General features: G+C 48.4%; 1 protein-coding gene across 1 annotated transcript in view; it reads left to right on the top strand.

Annotated features, from left to right (window-relative positions):
* ARFGEF3 (ARFGEF family member 3) overlaps positions 1-21,189 on the top strand; it is a 154,259-nt gene that overhangs the window by 73,824 nt on the left and 59,246 nt on the right. The window contains exons 6-10 of the mRNA XM_075553898.1: positions 6,541-6,663; positions 7,419-7,461; positions 9,568-9,646; positions 15,607-15,711; positions 16,832-17,162. Of these exons, the coding sequence (XP_075410013.1) occupies positions 6,541-6,663; positions 7,419-7,461; positions 9,568-9,646; positions 15,607-15,711; positions 16,832-17,162 (681 nt within the window). The remainder of the gene's footprint in view (positions 1-6,540; positions 6,664-7,418; positions 7,462-9,567; positions 9,647-15,606; positions 15,712-16,831; positions 17,163-21,189) is intronic.

Genomic DNA, 21,189 nt, shown 5'->3' with positions numbered 1-21,189 from the left:
CATGAAAGTTTCTCAGAATTGGGTCTTCCATGATGCAGGGGGAGTAAGAGATAGCACCAGTAAATAAAAGATGGTGGTTATGGAATATCCAACACATGTTCTCTGTTCAGGTTCATGAGCAATCACTATTAAAATTTCATTAGAGGTGCGTAATCCTTCTGCTTCAGTGCTTGAAATATGGACCCAAGATTTCTTTTAACATGCACAGTTTAGAGAGAGAGTGAGTTGCTGCCATGAGAGAAGAAAGCAGCAACAATAAAAAGGACCAAGCATTTGGCCTAAGGGAGGAAGTGGAGCTGTAGCCAGAGCACCGTAGGAAAGTTCGTTTGAAGATGGTGAATGGCGTCTTTCCATTGGAATGATGGCGGACATGCTCCCATGCCTGCAGGAAGCTCCACAACGAATTTCCACAGGAGAAAACTTAATCGTTCCATGTTTTTCTTTTTGTCTCACTGATTCCTTAGAAAGTGGTCAGGAGCTCTGGTGGCATGGTCGGTTATACATTCAGCTGCTAACCACATGGTCAGCAGTTGGAAACCACTAGCTGTTCTGTGGGAGAAAAAGGCTTTCTACGGCTGTACAAATCAAAAAGCAAACTCACTGCCATTAAGTCAATTCTGACTCATTGTGTCCCAATAGGTCAGGGTAGAACTGCCCCGTGGGTTTCTGAGACTGTTTATGAAAAGAAACCCTTAATGTCGGGAAAAAAACAAAACAAACCTTTTCTGAACCCCCCAGAGGCAGTTCTACTCTGTCCTATAGAGCCCCATATGAGTCGGAACCCACTCCGTGGCAGTCACTGTGGTTTTTCTTGGGGTTTTATGTATCCAAGCTGCCTTTAGAAATAGGCCACGTTCTGGAGAATCTTTACACAATGACACTGAGTGTATCTTTCAGATCATCACGGCATTACCCACACATCATATGGAATTGAGTTCAACACACATTGAGGTTCAAAAGCTGCCACCAAAAAGTCTAATGTAATAGTTCCACTGGTCACTGAAGTGTTGTTGTTTTAATTTTAATATATTTGTCTAATTGTTTAGTTTAAATAGCTTATAACACTTGAAATGGTAGGTGATACTTCAATTCTGATGTGGTAGAATTCTTTCTGAGGCATGTCTCAAATGAAATGCTACAGTTCCAGAGCTGAACGTCTCTAGCTACAGGTTAAAAAACACACAGACGGCTTGTTCTGTGTATCGTAGCAGCATCTTACTGTGTTCTCTGTAGGCCCGGTAGGAGTAGCCTGATCTCGGACAAAAACTGGGCAATGGAGCAGGATCGTTCTCCCAAACCAGCTGAGGCCACTAGCCTGGTGACATCTCCTTCTAAAGAGCTTCTCCACTCCTTGAAGCCCTTTCTTTTCCTCCATATGTGGTCGCCTTTGTAGACTCTGTTTGACTCACCCGAGACGGCTGTCCTTTGGCTATTTGCTGCCATGTTTTTTAAACAAGCTAGATCTTTTGCAAGGAATTTCCACATCCCCCTTTTACTCGGTTTTGCATGGCGCTTGGAGAACTCATCAAAAGCAAAAGATACCCGGCAAGACAAGGGCTTCGCTACTACATTTGGGGTTGGTTCACAGGGCACATTTGTGATATTGGTAGACTCTGTACCCCAAGTGGAAGGTTCTGGGAAGGTGCAGGAACTGATGAACTATAGTGTCTTCGGCCATCCTAAGAGGCCAGCTTTGGCCAGGAAAAACCCAGAGGACAAAGGGAGAGGTCCGAATCAGGCTCTTCGTTGAATGCCTGAGATTTTTAATAATTTGCGTGGAGTTGAGATCAAAAAAGAAAAACCAGCAAACTTCTTTAACAAAACACAAGTGATCAGACTCACATAGACACATATTTCTTAAAAATAATAAAACTAATTGTGGAGGGTGGGGAATGGGTTTCATCGTCAGGGCTCATGATGAACAAAGTGCCTGCAGTCACATACCCACCAGCACAGATTGTCACCTGTTCGGAAGAGGAGGGGTCTTCCAGAGAGAAAATTGCTGTGATTCATCATCCTGGTAACAATTGTGTTGTTCTAACGTGACGTTTCAGAAAGCGTCTTCTCTACATGAAGCTTTTCTACTTTGCCGCAGCTACATCTCGGACTGTTTCTACCTTCATATCCCAATAAATGATTTCTCGCCATCCTAAAATGTCCCTGCTGAAAGCACACGGGTTCTTCTCTCTGGGGAATGTATCCCTCAGTGATGGACAATAATGTGTCCAAACAGTGCTGCCAACAACCCGCCGAAAGGGACGAGAAGGGAAACCCACAGCCCAGCGGAGGCAATAGCCGTGTGGCAGGCTAGGGAAATCCTGATCGGGGCAGCTTCGCTTCAATGTGCAATCCTGCGGCAATCGCTATTGCCTGTCTGCGGTATTCCACTGTAGCGCTTCATGTTTCATAATTTAGTTATTTCGCCCTGGGCCTAACTGAGTACTGCTGTTTTTCAGTCTACTTGCTCCGTGATGTACGACTTTTCATTGCTGACACGTGGCTCGCAGGCTTGCGCTTCCTCGCTCCTTGCCCTTCTGCGTTTGGGGGTGGCTTTGCTTCGCTGACCGTGTTGTGTTTTTGCTCGCAGTTTTGTTTAGCGTGTCGTAAAGCGGGGGGCCCACAAATGCATGGAATGGTCAAAATGCTCATCACGGAGCCCCTCACTGCCCTGTGTCTCCGTGCGCTCCCCGGTGATCAGGGGCCTGGGGCTTTCCACAAGCTATTTGGCCCGCTGAGCCTGTGGCAGAGGTACAGAAGGCTTCTACGTGCTGTTGGTGCCCGGAGGTGCCCGGGGATGCAGCACTAATACCGGGCAGAGGAGATGAGGACATTGATGTGTTCTTTCCCAGAAACTCAGCCTGCCTTTGGACTTGGTATTCTCTTCGACTCCCTGTGCTGATTTTAGCACTTCCTAAAGAAATCGTTGACCTTGATACACCGGTTAGGTTTCTAAATGGAAGTCTTAGACCTGTGAGCCTTCATAATAAGTAATACAGCAAGTGTTAAGAAACTTTCCTTCAGAAGATTTGGAAGAGCCCATTAAAGCCCATTTCTCTCTAGGCACCTACAAACAAAAAGCAGGAGTCCTGGTGGCACTGGTGCTTATGGATCGGGCTGTGAATCCACAAGGTCGGCAGTTCGAAACCACCAGCCGCTTCTTGGGAGAAAGATGAGGCTTTCTTCTACTATAAAGAGTTCCAGTCTCAGAAACCTACACGGGCAGTTCTACCCTCTGTGTGCTATAAGGTCACTCTGACACAGATCAACTTGATGGCAGTGAGTTTTCAGTTTCCCAAATAGCTGCTTTCATCTGCACTGTTTGCAAGCCTCACACATCCTGCTGAAGTTTATTATCTTAGAGCATACCGTGCTTCACGCCAACAGGATTTCGTGGGAGGAAAAAGCATACCATTGAAAGAAGACTATTAATTCGTGAGGTACAAACAGTACTCGTGTGCCTAATTACACGACGGTGGGGACTTTGGTTTCTTTGAAGTGGAACAGTACATGCACTTAGATGTGTTTGCAAGGTTCATAAGCCGTTTTATCACGTGCAAAAAGAGCCTGGCAGAATGAAACTCCTTTTCCCCTACAATACATACAAATTGTATCTTTGGAAAAATTATCATTTAAGATCACCTGAGAAAATGAGTCCCCAGCGACCGTGCCCTGAGTGGTGGGAGGTGAACTAAGACCTGGAGAAGGCGGCAGGTCTCACTCTAGCTGCCAGCAGGAATGGATCCAGACCAACTCCCCAGCACTTTTCCGTTTTAAATGCTTGTTGGAATATGAAGCATTCCATAGTAGCTAGATTCAGCTTTTGAAAAATTTACTGCTGGGCATTGGGTGAAGTTTTACTCAAAAGTCAACTCAAGAGAAGTATGTCTTTATGTAGTTAAGGTTACTGCAGGGTGTTATGATCGGGAGGCCTGGCAGGAAGCGTCTCTGGCTTTTACGTGGTGTTAACAAAGAAGGTTCATTTTGAGATTCTCTGCTCAGCACTTCTGTTCTCAATTCAAATGTGCCATTTAAGTGAGAAACCTGCATTTCCATTCTGATCACCTTGGAATGATTTCTAGAAAAATAAGTACATTGTATCCCTTTGGGGGGGTTTTGTGTGTGTGTTCTAGTGGTTACTTGTTGGTCTGCTACCCTCAAGGTCAACAGTTCAAAACCACCAGCTGCTCTGTGAGAAAAAAAGGAGGCTTTCTCCTCCCCGAGAGAGTTACGGTCTCAGACACCCCAGGGGCGGTTCTGCCCTGTGCTGTCGTGTTGCTGTGAGTCGTCATTGATTGATGGCACTGAGTTGGGGTTGTTTTTTTTGGGGGGTTTTTTTGGAGAAAGCTGCTGCACAAAATTCGGAGGATAGAACTTTACGGAGAGAGAGAAGTGGGCATGTCTAAACCATGCGCCAGGTGCCGCGCCCTCCCGACAGCTTGCAGAACTAGAAGCGATAGAATGTGAAGCCATCATGTAAGGGAGGTTTTGAGGGTTTTTCTCTCCAATTCGGGCCTCTCCATGCAGCAGCCATTGGGGTCTTCTTGTGTGTCCAACTAGACCCTCAGATTCAGACGACCTGAGTGGGCCCCTGGGCATCCTCGGCCCTCCGTGGATTCAGGGCAGGAAGCACAGCCTGCTCCCGAGCAGGGCCGTGCATACCAGACACCTCTCAGAGGGCTCTTCACGGCAGCCCAGAGAGTACCCTTCCTCCCTGATGGCAGCTTTGGTGCAAGATGATGACAGCCATATCTGTGTGTCTGGAGTCACGTTGGCTTAATCACCGTGTCCCAAACGGGAACCAATGGATTCTTAGAACAACGAGCTTGCAGCATTCTGTCCTCAGCAGAATGTCCCCAGAGGATGTGACCAATGGTAAAAGTCATCGCACCCAAGACAACCCAGAGCTGTGGCAGCCAGCCGGACATTATGATTTGTTTCCAGCTTAGTAATCAGAGTCCTGCTGGCCCCTAGTAATGCTGCCTAGTAATGCAGCTGACGTTCTGACCTTGGTCAGGTTTCTGGGAAAACACAACTTGAGAGTTAACCCAAGGTCAAACTCATTTGAGGAGCTAAAGAGGCTTTTTTAAAGCCTTTGCCCGTACTTCACTACCTACCCCCTGAAACTTGCCATCATGTGGGTTCTGACGCCTGGCTCCCCCTTTATGTCTGAGATGAACCACAGCGTTATGGAGGCAGATTCCCATGGCAGTCGATCATCCGGCATGTCTCCTGAGTGCCTCCTGAGTAGACTCAAACTGCTTACCTTTCCGTTAGAAGGCATGCATGTTTACACTCTGCATCATAGGGTAATGCCCTTCATTCCCCAGGAGTTCAGGGACCCTTTTCCTGATTGATCTCTAGCAAGCTGACTGCTTCAGGAGGCACTCCTTGTTTGGCCTGTCTGAAAATCACCAGTTTACATTCTTCTCTGGTGATCAGAAGGGTCATAGGAAACATTATGTTAACTCTCTGCTTAAAAGATACTGTCAGGTTTTAGATATTCTTTTTGCTGTTGTGTAGTTAAGTGCCATCAACTTGGTTTGGGACTCACTGTGACCTCACATGACAGAGCAGGCAGCAGAGGGGCCCCACGGGTTTCCTGGGCTGTGATCCTATGGGAGCCGATGGCCAGGCCCACACACCCACACACCCACACCCCAAGCACACACTGGGTGGGCTCTGACTCTCAGCCTTATGGTTGGCAGCAAGTGCTTAACTGTTGCATCACCAGGGCATATAATAAAAACATATCTATGTTGTATTAGGTAGGCTTCTCTAGAGAATAAAACCAGAACACTTATGATTTTATATTTATATATATATATATATATATGGAGAGTTTTATATGGCAAGAAGGAATTTAACAGCTAATTAGTCCACATAGAGGGTTCAGTTCAATTCACTTCCATGGAACAGTAAATATGTCAGACATCCTTCTACTCACATGGGCTGCCAGCTCCAAGTCAAGGAAGCAGGCAGTGGAGTCCTCCCTTAGGCAAGGCAGACAGAGTCTGCCCACAGGCAGCAAAAGGAAGAGTGGGTCACCGACCGTCAGTAGCTTGGGCGGTTAGAGAAGCAGGCCCAGATGGAAGGTCGAATGCAAGCAATGCAAGGCGACAGAATCCACCAGCCTCAAGCTCAAATGATGTCTGCCCCAGCAGTGTGGTGAAGCCGTGACACAATCCACAGGTTGGCTTGGCTCACGGGCTGAGGCAGAGAACTCGCCGAGAACTAGTCACGAGAGAGCAAGAGAGAGGGGGTAGACATTACAGAGCCATTTAGCTCTTTGCCCTCCCACCAAATTGCAACCATATTAATCCCACATGTTCCTATGGTCCAGGTTGGCACATTAAACCTATCATATATGTACATCTGAATATCTATATGCATGGCTCTTCAATAACCACCTCCACATCAGGCTGACTTTCTTCTTGAAAACATGAGTGATGTTCCCTGCAGCCAGTTCCCAGGGCTGTTGGAGATGAACTAGGAACTGCTGATGCCTCAGCACGTATGTATTGCTGTCTTCTTCCTTACCAGGTGTGCATCGAGACATACGCATGTAGCTGTCACCAGCGCAGCATAAACACGGCTGTGCGGGCAACACTCAGTCAGATGCTGAGTGACCTGGCGTTACAGCTCCGGCAGAGGCAGGAGAATACGGTGAGTCTATTGGCGTCTGCATGTTCATCGGATCCTGGGCGGCGTCTGTGTGTGGCTGCATGCGGTGTGCACACCCCACCCCCCGCCAGAGAGGGTAGCTAGACATCATCTAGTCAAGTCCTTTTATTCTTGACTTGACAAGGAGGATATGCTGAAGCCCCGGGAGATGACATTTTCTCATCTAAAGTGAGTTTACCAGCGAGAAATTCATAACTGAACTTGTGATCTCCTAACTCCTGGCACGCTCTCTCTCTCTTAATACGCTCATGCTTCAGTGCCTTTTTAGTATAATTTTGGAATGAAATAGTTTTAGAACTGCTCAACACAGTTTCACATATCATAGTCTTCCTCATAAATTCCATGAGTTACCGAAAACAAATTAGCCCTGGTGACCCAGTGGTTAGCACTTAAACCTGCTAACCAATTGGTCAGAGGTTCAAATCCACCAGTCATCCTGTGGGAGAACAGTATTGTCAGTCAGCTTCTATAAAGATTACAGCCTTTGAACCCCTGTGAGGCTCTGAAACACTACTGGGGCCCAAAGTGCCACTGCACGTTGGAATTCACCAGATGGCAGTGGTTTGGGTTTGGCTTGTTTTGATGAAAAGCTTTCAAGACCTACTCGGTGGGCTTAGGGCAGACTAAGCCTCAAGTGCTCGGGATGGCGTTTTGTTTTTTAGAATGTCCCATTGTCTAAGAGAAGGATTATTTTTACTTGAGTCTCCTAATCATACCACGTGTGTCTCTCTTACTAGATAATTGAAAATCCGGATATCCCACGGGAATTTTGGAACCAAGGTATTGGATTTGATTTTTTTTCCTAGTACGATGTAAATATAAATGCCTCCTGGGGGTGAAGTGCTGGGATGTAAAGACAACTAGGTACCATCAGGTGCACTTACTCTTCTCCATGGAGATGGTGCTTAGCGTGGCGTTGTGTGGCATATTGAATGGCTTCTCTTCCCACACTCACGTAAAGCCAACCATACCTGTTCCTTCCAAGTCTCCGAGGGAAATTACTCTTCCCATACTATCCCCTGTTGGGGCTGGTGCTTTGTTCTGTTTCTTCCATTCTTCGTGAAATTAGATTTATTAGTTGCCCAAATGAGAACTCGATAGAGGGCACCAGGCGAATGCTCATGCAATACCAGGTGTGACAGGGAAAAAATGAATCACCTGCTGACACCGGTTCTTGAAGAAAAACAGCCAGCTTTGCCTAAGTAACAGATGAAAACAGGCTAAGCAAGGCTCACCTGGCGCTCTAGAAAAGATAAAAGAGGGGCCAGCTGATCAATCTAATTTAAAGACAATGATGGGGAGTTCAACCATCTGGTTAAAAGCTGAAGTACAGGTTTTACTTCACTTTCTTTAGTAATTTTTTAATATAGAAAAATCTGTCTTCAATATTTTAGCAAGTTCAACAGAGAGTGGGAAAGGGGCTGGCGGTGGTGGGAGATAATCAAGGTAGAGAATGAAAGGGGAGAGCAAGCCCAGCCCCCCATCGGAAGAAGGAAGGGAGTCCGGCACGATGAAGGGAAGGATATGCCTTGTCATTTCTAACGCACGAGTAGGGTGTTCTGTCTTAGCACCGTTTTGCTTTCTTCGTGGGCAGAGCGTCAGAAGGTGTTACAGCGTCTCTGTAGTTCTTGAAGCTCTCAATTACATGTTCTGCTGGTCTTTTCTTTTTATTGGGCTCCTCCAGTTCTCGTAAAAGGTTCACTTTAATATAGGATGGTTTCACAGACTAAAGGGGGATTAAAAAGCCCTCTTGGTCAAGGAGACCTTTATTAAAACAGATTTTCCCTCGAAAACTCAGCAGGGAGGCCTATTTAAATTGTACCTGAAGCTGAGTCCTGAAGATGACATGTAGGAGGTGATCATCATCCTGGATCATTTCTCAGTTGATTTTTCTGGATTTAGGATCTTAAAGGCAGAGGGCCAACCCTTCCCCTCCCGTCTCCCAACTTCTCTTTTATTTCCTTCCTTACACTCTTGCCGTGGTTGTCTCTCTCTCTCTCTCTCTCTCTCTCTCTCTCTCTCTCTCTCTCTTCCTTGACCTTGTGATCACCTGGTTACAAACTCACCACCTGACACTTAGTCGTTGATAACGTTTGTATGGCTCAGTAGGTTTTTATTCACTTTGGATACTGTAACATGTTACTACTCCCTTGGTCCACCAACCCTGTGAAACCGGAATCATTAGTCCATTGAGCCAAAAAGAAGACCCCAACGAACCCAGACTCACAGCACAGTCAGCAGGCTGTGGAGCAGCCCTTGGGCAGGTCCCGGGTCCCGCCCTCTTGCCAGTGCCTTCTGGTGCGTCAGTGGGAGCTTCAGAGCTAGAACCCACGAGGAGAAAGTAGACCAGGAGCCCTCTGGGCTCCTGCAAATATTTACAGTAGGTGATTGGGGTGACTCGGTGGGTTGGCCTCTTTCCTCGTGTTACCAGGTCCCCAAAGCCCTTCATTCTTTCAAACTGCCATATTCTTTCGGATCTCCTAGAAGACCCAGAAACACAAGAGGTCAAACTAAACACTCCATGCTCAATCAACTGGCCTAAAGATTGGAAGAAAATTGTTAGTATCGACTGAGTTTCTTGTTGTTGCTATTTTAATTAGCAACACCACTTTAGTTGTGTTGTGCCTGTTTCATTTATTCTAAATAAACACCTGTTGTTGTTGGTTTCTGGACCATCTTTTGAGGGCTTTGCTTCAGCAAGAAGTAGCTTTGCTGGATTCCTATCTTTTCTGTGGTAACCTAACTAAGAGTTTTGGCGTGCCAAGAAAAGCTCACCATCTGAAAAGAGCCATGTTTTGCCATCCGGGAAACATCACAAGCGGAAACCAGGAAGGATTGTTGAAGGAGCGTCATTGCCCAACTCCTCGGGTTTCCTCTCTTTCGCAGGGTCCACGGTGGAGGCGCTCTGCGATGACGTCGTCTCTGTGCTCACCGTCCTGTGTGAGAAGCTGCAAGCCGCCATCAAGTAAGTGCTGCACACACTCCTGCTCGTCTTCGGCGCAGGCGCAGACCTACTTCAGGACGAGCCTAGGGCATCTTTTAAACTAGCCTCCCTGTACAGTGTGGAGGTTACAGGGACGAGAGTTTATTGGCATTCACCCGACATTCATGAAATTGATTCTGAGACCGTGGGTCAGCCTCTTGACCACCACTTCTGAAGGGTGTCATTTTCATTTTCGGAAGCATGAAGTGGGTAAACACGGCCCCTTGCATAGAAGAGTCCATCTTCCTCATGGAGTGGAGTGGAACGCACGTGGGGCTACGGGGTGCTTGATAGGAGGGCCAGATGTGTTCAGCTGTCTGACCTGCAGTGAGGTCCCTCAGGGTACACCCCTCCTCTCTTAAATGAGGGGTCGGGGCCTGTCTCTGTTTCTGCCTCAGCCTACGTGCTCACACACTTACCTTTCGGGAAATGGGCTTCTTGGATTCTTGCCCCTTTCTCTTATGTCTGCCAATGTCAGTTCACTGAAGGTGATGTCTACTGGTCCAAGTGTCCGTGCAGCAAGTTAGTAACACGGGCATCTCTAGTAAAACCATGACAAGGTTGAACCATCCAACATGGACCGGAAAGCCACAATGTCATTAATCATAGATGCATCCTTAACTGTAAAATTCCACAGCACCGTAAGATTCTCAGCTCCCATTTGGATTGTAAAAAATACCCCCCCCCCCCAAAAAAAATTCTTTCTAATGCAAAACAAATCCACTCCCATCAAGTCAATTCTAACTCATAACAATCCTAGTGGATGGAGTAGAACTTCCCCTTTGGACCCAATGTAGGGTTCTGGGGCTATGACCCTTTAGAAGAGAGTCTCAGCTTTCTCCCGAGGAGAAGGGATAGATGCCTTCTTTTGAACCGCCCCCCCCCTACACACACACACACACACACACATCCTTTCAAGGACAGTACCACCCACTTTGGAAAACACTGAGCTACAGCGACCAAGTGACTTGACTTACCTGAGACAACCCCAAGTTATGTATGCCTGTTGGGTGGTCCTGATGCTGCTGCTGCTGCTGCTATTAGGTGCCAACCAGTCCATTTTGCACCCCAGCAACCCTGTGCAGCCAAGGAGAAATTTCTTATAGGGTTTGCTGGGTTGTACTCTTGATGCGAGCAGGTCCCAGCTCGCTCTCCTGTGGAGCAGCTGTACGGTCCACCACCGACTTTCTGAGGAGAAGCCACACCCTTAGCCGTTACACCACCATTGGCCTCATGTCATAGGCAGCTCCTTCTGATACCTTCTAAGAAGTATGGTTACAAGGGGTTTTTCTTTTCTAACACATAGTGCCTAGCATGTCGTGGATACCTTTGTATTAGCTCTAGAATGGCTTGTCTGCTTTCAGAATTGTTGCCAGTTCTTGGCTAAGATGCAGCTAAGAATAGTGAACTCCTTACATCAGAAACAGCACTTTAGACTGTCAGGACAATACGCCACACATGCGCACATTGCAGATGTACAAGCACACCCACTCCCACTCCCCCCTGCTATTCAAAACTAACGGTTGTTGATTTATATCAGTATCGACAGCAAAGGCAAAAAGAGAAGCCCTTTCTGAACCATATCGCTTGGAAACAGGCTCTAAAAGGGGGAAACAGTTCATGTGGCCCTTGTGTTTTCCTAGGGCTTCTCATGGGAGCAACGATAACTTTTGGCAAACTGTCCTGGGGCAGCATGGTCTTAGGGGATTCTCCCACTCCTTCCGGGTTTCCCGATGTATTTCTTCTGGTCCCTATTCTCCCATAAAGGTTTTGCTGTGGTTCCGGGCGCTCTTTCTCTTCCTGATTCCATCGTCCTGAGGGTGGAGGCAGCCTATCAGAGAGGCCAGGAGTGAGTGCGGCATGCGGGCCTTACACTCACCTGGCCAGAGGTGTCGCGCTCGGGAGCTCTTTCTCGGACACAATAAGCGTGATACTCCCCACGCTTCTGTGCATTCTCCTGGAGTTGTCCCTTTCTTTGCTTTTTATAGCCTTGACCATTTCTGCCGATTTTATGAGTTCGACTCCCTTTACTTCTACTGGCTAACCTCGGTGCCTCTCTCGCTTCTAAATAGATCCTTTCAATTTCCAAAAGCAATGCGTAAACACATCCCGGGATGGTGAGTGCAGCAGGGCTGTGTGTTACGATGCTCAGCCTTGCAGGCTCGTGTGCAGAAAACGCATTGAAGTTCACAGAAAGATCCCCTCGCAGGCCGTGGAGAGACAGTATGAATAGAGTTCTATATTAAGCAAGCTGAGTTCTGAGATATGGTTTAAATCCAAGAATTTTGAGAAGAGTAATCAGCCTTAGAAGGATTTTCATTCCCTGCCTGCCTGTCTGTGCCACCCTTCCCTCTGCCCTCTCCTCTCAGTACAGTGGTAGAGAGGAATCCATGCCAACCTGGTCTCGGAGGCAGGGAGGCTGAGTCAAGCATTTAGATCGCATTTGCTCTGATTCTGTTCACACAATGACTTCACGCTCCTCATTTTATCTTAACTGAATTAGAATCTGTTTTTAAGGGAAGCAAAGCCAGCATTGATCAAAACAACAGAGACAAGAAAGAAAGAAAGAAAGAAAGAAAGAAAGAAAGAAAGAAAGAAAGAAAGAAAGAGAGAGAAACCTTACCCCTAAGAACTCTGTTGTTACGTGTCATTGAGTCCAACTCTGTTGACAAAGCAAACTGCCCCACTGGGCACTGTGAGTCGACCAGGAAGAAATGGCCACATGCTTCCTGCGGGTGGGCTGGAACCACCAACCTTTCAATTGGCAGCTAACTGCTTAACCACTGTGCCACCAGCACTCCTTTTGTGAGGGCGCTAGGGATGCAGAACATTTTGTCAGATCCCCTGTAACCCAGTGAGGGCGGTCCACTCGTGAGCACTGTTCTCCACAGATCAGCTGCCTGAGAACCGGCTGATCTTCACCCAGCCAACCATGAAATGCTCAAACAAAAGACCAGGAGCAGTGACTCAGAGAGAGCCCTGGAACCAGGCGGCTTTTCCCCTAGTGCCTTCTGAAGAACGGGCTAGTTTCTAGCCGCCTTCCTGCTCTCTGTGTTTAAGTATGTCTGCGGTCAGACCAGTCGTGGGCACTTGCGTGGTATGCCCGTGGATATGTGAACCTAGGGAGCGGTGTGGGTGGAAAGTGGTTCCATCCATTTTTTACCAGTTCCTTCCATGACATGGCTTGGGCAAGGCCCCGCATGCCCGTTTCCCAGTCTGCTGCAGCCCACAGACAAGCTGCCATGCTCAGTCCGTCTCCAAGGAGACAGACACACGGCAGTTTCCTTGGCAATGCGTTGCCTCATCAGCAGGTCAGATGACGTGGAGGTGTGCGGTTTGCACATGCTCAGAGGAGCCTCCCTGGCTCATAGCTTCGTGATGACTTTGGGAATTGAGAGTCTGCCTTGTCCGTACTTATTTTCCTTCTGTCATGCTATGCCGACAGATTGAGAAAGAACTCTTTTACTTGGGGCATGTGGTAGTGACATTTCTCACTCATGGTGCAGGTGATTGGTCCGATAGGACTGCGACTAGTAGCATAACGTGGAGGGTCCCCATAAATGAGAGAACCCATCAATGAGGTGGGTTGACATAGAACCACAGTAGGAGTGGGCAGTATCTTTTTGTTGTGCGTACGGTCACCATGAGGAGTAGCCAAGTCCACAGCAACTGAGAGCCACCTCGCAAAGGCAGGCTGGAAATACTCTTCCACGACTAACTGCTGAGAAGGCGGCTTAGCCTGCATCTTACAGCCCTCAGATTTTACCCCTTCTGATCAGTCTGTTTGTAGCAGCCCAAAGGGTCTTTTCAAAACCTAAATCTGGCCCTGTCCTACCTTCACCTTGATGAGCAGAGTCCACAGAGCCTCGCCTGGCCCACTAGACCTCTGCCCACGTCTCCATCCCCATCTCTTGGGGGTGGCACTCTTATACTTTCTCTTCCGTCCCAAACTCATCAACAGAATCTCCCTCTTTGCTCCCTTTGCTACACATACCTTACCATTTCCCCAACTCCTTCCCATGATGGACTCATACATGATTCCCATCTTTACTAAGATACCATTTCCTTTCGAAGTCCTTTCTGGATCTTTCCAAGGAGGTTGGGGAACCCCTTTTAAATTCTCTCAGACTATTGTGTTAAATAGTTCATTTATAGCATGTCCTACGTGGTGTTTGATCTACTTGTTTACTTACCCACCTAGTCCCGCAGGAATGTGCTCTTTCGGATTAGGCACTATTTCCTGCTCCAAAGTATTGGGAAGCCTGTAGGAGTGGGGGCCTCAAAACCAAAAAGTCTTTCGGGTCCTGAGAATCGCAAAGTCTTTCTTGCCTTTCATCCTCTTCTTCCAAACACCACCGTCCTCCTGGCAAATTACAGTAATGGTTATGGAGACTCAGCCCTACTTATCCATTTCTTCTTCCACCCTTCAAAGGTGTGCTAGAGCGAGTCTAAATAAAAGTGGAATGACCTTCTTCAAAACAATGCTATTCTTCATTGGACAGTTATTTTCGGGGCAAGGAATAGCATTGGGTTCCGTGGGTCAGCAAACCTTGTACAAAGGGAAACGCATGCACACGATATCTCGGTTTGGGATGCGTCTGTGATTTTGATTGTTGTACACCCTTACGATGGGCAGGATTGTGCCTTCAGCCTAGAGTCCCCAGCCCTTTGTAGACAAACTGCCGGGTTTAGAGAGAGCGTCAGAGTGTTTCTGTCCTGGGTTCTGCAACGGGACGGTCTCTCTCTCAGTTTGACAGTGGTATGGCTCTATGGGAAGATCTGGTCTTAGCTTGGCTGTTCTCACTTCCCGTCTCTTTAAACTTCTCATCTGTCACCTGCCTCATGATTTCCTCCCATTTCTTTTGCCTTTGGGCTAATTGAACCATTAAGCACACTGGCTTTCCTCCTGGCATTTATGGAAAAATAGAACTTAAGTTCGGAGAAAAGAGCTATAGCCAGAATTGTTCCCCTAAAATTAAAGTAGAAGTTTCTCCTTTTTCTAAGTATTCCATTCCCAGACTGAATTCCTGAGTGAATTTGCTTGTGGGTGTTCATTGTATATTTGTAGTCAAAATGTCCAGGGTATTTGAATTCTTCTTTTTTCTCCTCTGTCACTTTTGCCACCCACCCTGACATTAATATTCTCTGGTGAGCTGGACAGAGGACTTAATCTGGGTACAAAGATTAAAGTGTCCTTAATTAGCGCTATTGTAGAATCTTACACTAATAATTTTGGGGGGAGATAACTTGTCCACTGAAAAGCCATCACACTTCAAAAATAAGCTATAAGGTAAATAATCAATAAGATGCACAGTGTAGAAACATATTTTCCCATTAACAGGTAGAGAGCTAGATGCTTTCTTAGCACAGGGTAAGGCAAGTGAAAGTATTAAAAATGAGTGTTTCTGAAATAAACCAGTGTTTTGGAAGTAATTATAGACTGAAGTTAATAATATGTATCAGTGCTGTGTTATTAATTGTAGCAAATGTATCATGCGACACTGTGTGTGTGTGTGTGTGTGTGTGTGTGTGTGTGTGTGTGTGTGAGAGAGAGAGAGAGAGAGAGAGAGAGAGAGGCCTAGCAGTTTGTCCTTTGAAATGAACCATCAGAAGCACTATGGAGCATGGTTCCGCACTGACACACCTGAGTCGGAAAGGACGGCATGGAAATTGGTTTAGCTTGGGGAGCAGAGGAGAATCAGATCGGAGGGGCGGGGGGAGGAAGGAGGGGAGCTATAACATGGTAAACTTTCCATAGACCCGAAGCCGTCATGTCTAATAATAATCATTTAATCATCATGATTGGAAAATCCTAAGCCCTTCCCCCAATTGGACACTTCTGCAGTGGCTGGCGTTGCACCCAGCATTTCCCCAGCACCCCTGAGCCCCACGTTTCACTGGTTATGATACATGTGTCCATGTGCTGATTTGCTTCTCCACAGCGACAACCAGCAGCTGCAGCTGCTCTACGCAGAGTGCATCCTGTCCGTGCTCAGCAGCTGCTCCCCCTCCATGCACCTGCACCGGGGCTTCACCGACCTCATCTGGTGAGCACGCTTGCTGCCGGCGCCCACCGACATGACTTGGGGAACTGGCTCAGCACCCATGACCTCCCAGCGTTCCTCCAGGCTGGGGCGGGAGGGGGACATCCTAGAGGGGCTGAGTGTGCTCTGCACCAGACCAAACCACAGAAACTGGAGATTGCTCTCCCACACAATGCCTCTAGGGCTCTCTGAAACTCCGCCTCCCTGGCAGGCTCAAGAGTGACAGGAACAAGGAGATTTCTAGCTGATTAGCCTGCTCTGGAAACGTGGAAACACGCCAGATACTTGTGCCGGGAGAAGGCAAGATACTGCACCTTATTCCCAGCTCTACCTAGTACTTCCCCATCTTGACCTAACGTAGACTCTGGGAAGTGTACATGGTCAACCAAGCAGTTGGCGGTTCAAGTCCCCCCAGAAGTGCATCAGAAGAAAGGCCTGGACCAAGGGTTCAAGTAGAAAGGAAATGTTCTGAAAAGGATGATGGCAACATCTGTACCAATGTGCTTGACACAGTGGATGTATGAATTTTTATAAGAGCTGTAAGAGCCCCCAACAAAATGATTAAATAAATTATCACTACCAAGAGAAAGAAAAACATAAGAAAGGCCTGATGATTGACACCTTAAAAACAAAACAAACCAGCCACCGAAAGCCCTGCGGAGCACAGTGCTTCTCTGATGCACGGGGGCCCTGTGAGGCATAATCCGCTCCAGCTGGCTTTCCATGAGAGCCATAGGTGATGGGCACCCCCAGACTCTCAGGCAGCAAGTTAAATGCCGAGTTAAAATTGACTTCTCAAATGAGAAATGCCCATAATCTGGTTAGTCGTTGTAAAGGGAACCTTCGTAACTCAGCCATAGCACCAGGGGTCCACTTCTTCATGTAAGCTGGGTTCTTGACACCTCTCCAGATGTTCCATTGGGTAATCCCCGCTTGAGTCAGGAGGCAGAGTTTTTGGCTGGTATTCCCAGGAGGGATGGGGAGACGTGGGAAACTGGAGCAGAGTCAGGAACCCATCTCAGCAAGACCTCCCGGGAGCCTGGCGTACGTCCCTGCAGGAGAGTGCTCACAGGTCACCATTTGCCTCTGTCTAAAACCCCTGTCTCCTCCTTTCTCTGCCCAGGAAAAACCTTTGTCCGGCTCTCATCGTGATATTGGGGAATCCAATTCATGACAAAACCATCACCTCCGCCCACAGCAGCAGCACCAGTACCAGCTTCGAGTCAGACTCGGCCACGGGAGTTGCTGACCACGGCCGGGGCTCAGGCTGCTCGTCCACGGCGCCGGCCCTGAGCGGACCTGTGGCTCGGACCATCTATTACATTGCCGCCGAGCTGGTCCGGCTGGTGGGCTCGGTGGACTCCATGAAGCCCGTGCTCCAGTCCCTGTACCACCGCATGCTGCTCTACCCCCCGCCTCAGCACCGGGGGGAAGCCATCAAGATCATGAAAGAGGTAGGGAGCCGTCAGGGTGCGCACTGCCGCGTCCCCGGGAAGCACCTGGACATGCTGCATCTTCACTTCTAGGTCCCTGCGAGTGCGAGGGCGGGTTCAGGCCTTTGGGAGGCAGGTGGGAGTGGGTGACGGTGTCACCACCCAGAGCAGTAGACCTCCCTTGGGAGACTCACCCCTGTCCCCCTCAAGGATAGCCTGGCTGAGCAGGAGTGGAGCAGCCCAGGAAAAGGAGAGAGGAAGAGGCTAACTGACCCCATCAGTTCCTCCAGCTCCATGTACCCCTGAGATCCCGGGCCCCTTCTGCTGGAGGGGATGGGGAAAAGGGCCAAGAGTGGGGGTGCTGAGGCCCATGCATTGGACTGCTAATCTCAGTCATTCTTTGAGAGAAAGTTGGGGCTGTCTGTCCCATAACAATTTACAGCTTTGGAAAGCCTACGCCCAGTCCCTATGGGTCGGGATCCGCCCAGTGGCAGTGGGTATTGCCCGGTCCCTATGGGTCGGGATCCGCCCAGTGGCAGAGGGTATTTAGTTGGGGGATTCCTCTACGTAGAAGAGCCCATTTGCCTGAACCTACCCATGTAGGCCTGGTGGTGTAGTGGTTACACATTGGGCTGCAGTCTACATGGTCAGCAGTTCAAAGCCACCAGCAGGTCTGTAGGAAAAAGACAGGGTTTTCTACTCCCATAAAGAGTTATCGTCTTCTAGGAAACCCATATTGGGGCTGTGAGGAGTCCGCATTGACTCGATAGCAGCGAGTTTGGTGTGGGGTAGATCCCTCTGAGGGGGGATCGAGTCCATGACAGGGAGAGAATGAGGATGGACCGCTGCCCTGCTAGAGTCCCTTGATGCCTCGAGTCTAAGGAAACACGTTACATGTAAGAGTCCACGTGTGTGTATTGCTTTCAATACTAGCTTTTTATCCCCTTAATATTAAAAAAAAATTCCCTGGGGCCTTGCCACTCCATTCCCTTGCTGTTCCGCTGCACTCCCCCAGTGCTTTGCCTCGGTGTGGTGGGATCAGGTCAGGCGCAATTCCCACACTGTGTCTCTGGTGCCGTCCCCTGTATCGCCCTTAGTCACTGAGGGGCATCATTTCTCATAGTGGGGCCAGCCATGTTGTCCTCTCTGTGGACTGGCTGCTCTACTCTGGAACATCATTCTCACGGCCTGGTGGGCCAGGCTGTGCTCCACTCTCTCCTCCTCCCCCTTCGTCTGCTCCCGTGTGCTCTGATCAGACATGTCCCTCTCCCGGAGCTGCAGAATCAATGTCGTCCTTTGAAACAAATTCTTCTGGGGGGAGGGGCAGGTATCCACTTAATATTTGGACTGGGGCCAGCCTCCCAGACCTTTCCACTGGTTCCCTACTCCACGCGGGGATGTTGCTTTCACACCTTGAGGCAATACCAGCTTCTTACGACTGCAGCAGTGAATCGGGACAATGCCTTCCCTCTCATAGACTGTCTGGCTCCCGGGGTTCATTTGCAGGAGCTGGGCTAGAAGGAGACACAGCACCTGGGAACGGTCTGTGAGATTGTGGGGGGAAACCTGATAATTTGGGTAAGGCAGTAATCTTGGTATCAGAATGTGGTGTCACCCCACCTCATCCAACCCCCACCCCACCCCCACATGAGCTACAGTGTTTGTTTAGCCTTGTGGAGTGTGACGTCTTGGCATGTATCTCCCTGTTCTCCTTCGGGCTTGTCACCGCCATGTGTCCGGTCTACCTATTAATCAAAGACACACTGCGCATTTGTTTTATCAAGTACATCCTGTTTCCATTTTCCCCAAAATGAGCAGTTCAGGCAGCCCTGGGGGACGCCTGAGATCTTGTGTGCCTATGTCTTTAAGAACTGGTAGGTAAGTCAGAAGGGGCAGTGCCATTCCTTGTTAGCCTTTCTGCAGAGCAACAAGGGAGCCCTGAGGGGCCTGGGGTGAAGTGTCCTGCTGGGAACAGAAGGGTGGGCAGTTTGAACCCTCAGCCACCCCACAGGAGAGAGATGCAGCAGTCAGACTTTACAAAGCCTTGCAAACCCTGCTGCCGTGGCACTTCACCTCCACCCTAAAGGGGCACCATGAGTCAGAATCAATGAGGCCTCAGTGGGGTAGTACCCGAAAGCTTTTTGATGATTTGAAAGCTGCACCCACCGGGAATGAAGGTTGTTGTGATGAGCTTGTTGCAAGTGGTTGGTTCGGGCGTTTCCAAGTGAGGACAGTCTGACACAACCCTCAAGGGCAAGTAGGAGTTAGCTGTCTGTGAGTTGAACTTCTCTAACGGAGGCCTGCCTGCAATCCGAAAGCATGCCTCCCTTCCCTTTCTCGGTCACACAGCGCAGTGCCAGCAGGGTTCTCTGGTCTACATCACACCCGTGTCACCCTGAGCCCTGACGCGGCACACTCACTCCCGTCTGTGGAGGAGTCTTCAAAATCTGATCACTCCCAGCCTTTTCCCCAGATTCAGAAAGAACTGAGAAATAGACAAAAGATTCCCATGAGAATTAAAATTTACTACCAGTAAATTCACTGCTAGATTAGGAGACCTAGGGGTGAGAGCAGAGGGTATAGTTAAAGGCTTGCCTAATAATCTAACCACCCGCCTCTGTAGGAGAGAAAGATGTCATTGGCTAGATTTATAGTCTTGAAAACCCCGTGGGACAGTTCTGCTCCATCCTGTCAGGTCACTAAGAGCCAGAACAGACTTAGCAGCAACAGGGTTTGGAAAGGTCGATTAGAAAATACGGATTGAGCCCAGTAGAAAGGGCCGTCCCCTCTCCCTGTTCCCCTAGAATGTGCTCACCTTTCTAGCAGCAGAGGAAAAGCTAGGGACAGCAGGGAACCAGACCCTGGCTATTTAGCTGCAGGCCATGGGAGAAAGAGAGTCTGATTTTTACCCCAAGCACTATCACCATTGTTGTGGTGGTTTTTCATGCCAACTAGAGATGGACAAAGGGGTAAGCTTCATTTCCGTGCATCCAGGATTGTTTTTGTTGTTGCTGCTGCTAGGTACTGTGAGTCCGCTCCAGTTTATAGTGGTCCCACATCGTGTATGACAGCAGGCATGGCCTGAGCCCCTGGTTGCTCTCATGGTGTGGATCCACATCGTTGAGAGTCGTCTTGTTTGCTGGCCCTCGACTTTGCAAAGCTCCCTGCCCTTCAGGCGCTTGTCTCTCCTGATCGTACGTTGAGAGTAAGAGAGACCACGTCTCATGCCCTCACTTCTAAAAGCCCTCTAACCGTACATGTTTCACCATATACACTTATTTTTATAATAGTCCATGGTATGTTTAATATCCTTTGCTAACACATCGATTCTTCTTCAGTCTTATTGCTTGTCCAACTTTTCCGTGCTTATGAGGTCACTGAAAATACAATGATTTGGGTCAGGCACACCTTAGTTTCCAAAGAAACACTTTGGTTTTTAGCACTTTAAAGAGATCCTTTGTAGCAGACTTGCCCAATATAGTATGTCATTTGATTTCTGGACTACCGCTTCCTTGAGTATTGATTATGGATCCAAGTAGAATGAACGATGTGACCACTTCATTGTTTATAGCAGTGCTGCCTATTGGCCCAGTTGTCGGGGGTTTGTTTCTTTAGTCTGAAGTGTCACCCGCGTCAAAGGCTGCAGTCTCTGGTCTTCATCAGGAGCGCTTCCAGTCCTCGTGGTTTTCAGCAGGCAGGGTGTAAGTTGCTGATGAGTCTTCCTCCAACTCTAGGGGCGTATTACCCCACATAGAGTCCAGCACGTCTAAACATTCGGTCAGCGCTCAGATTGTATAGGTATGGTGAAAGGACATGACTCTGACACGCAATGTTCCTGATTTTAAACCATTCAGTATCCCCTGGTTCTATGTACGTTTCTCGTGGGCATAATTGGTTTTGGAATTCCAATTCTCCATAATTTGCTATTATCCACACAGTCTAATGCTTTTCATCATCCATAAAAATGCCGATCAACATCATTTTGGTATTCTGTGTTTTCAGCCAAGAGCCATTTACCACTGGCTCCCGCATCCTATGTTCGCTTCTG

This window comes from Tenrec ecaudatus, chromosome 7, assembly GCF_050624435.1.
Source record: "Tenrec ecaudatus isolate mTenEca1 chromosome 7, mTenEca1.hap1, whole genome shotgun sequence".
Lineage (NCBI taxonomy): Eukaryota > Metazoa > Chordata > Mammalia > Afrosoricida > Tenrecidae > Tenrec > Tenrec ecaudatus.
Note: the sequence above shows the minus strand (reverse complement) of the source record. Positions and strands in the feature narration are given on the sequence as shown.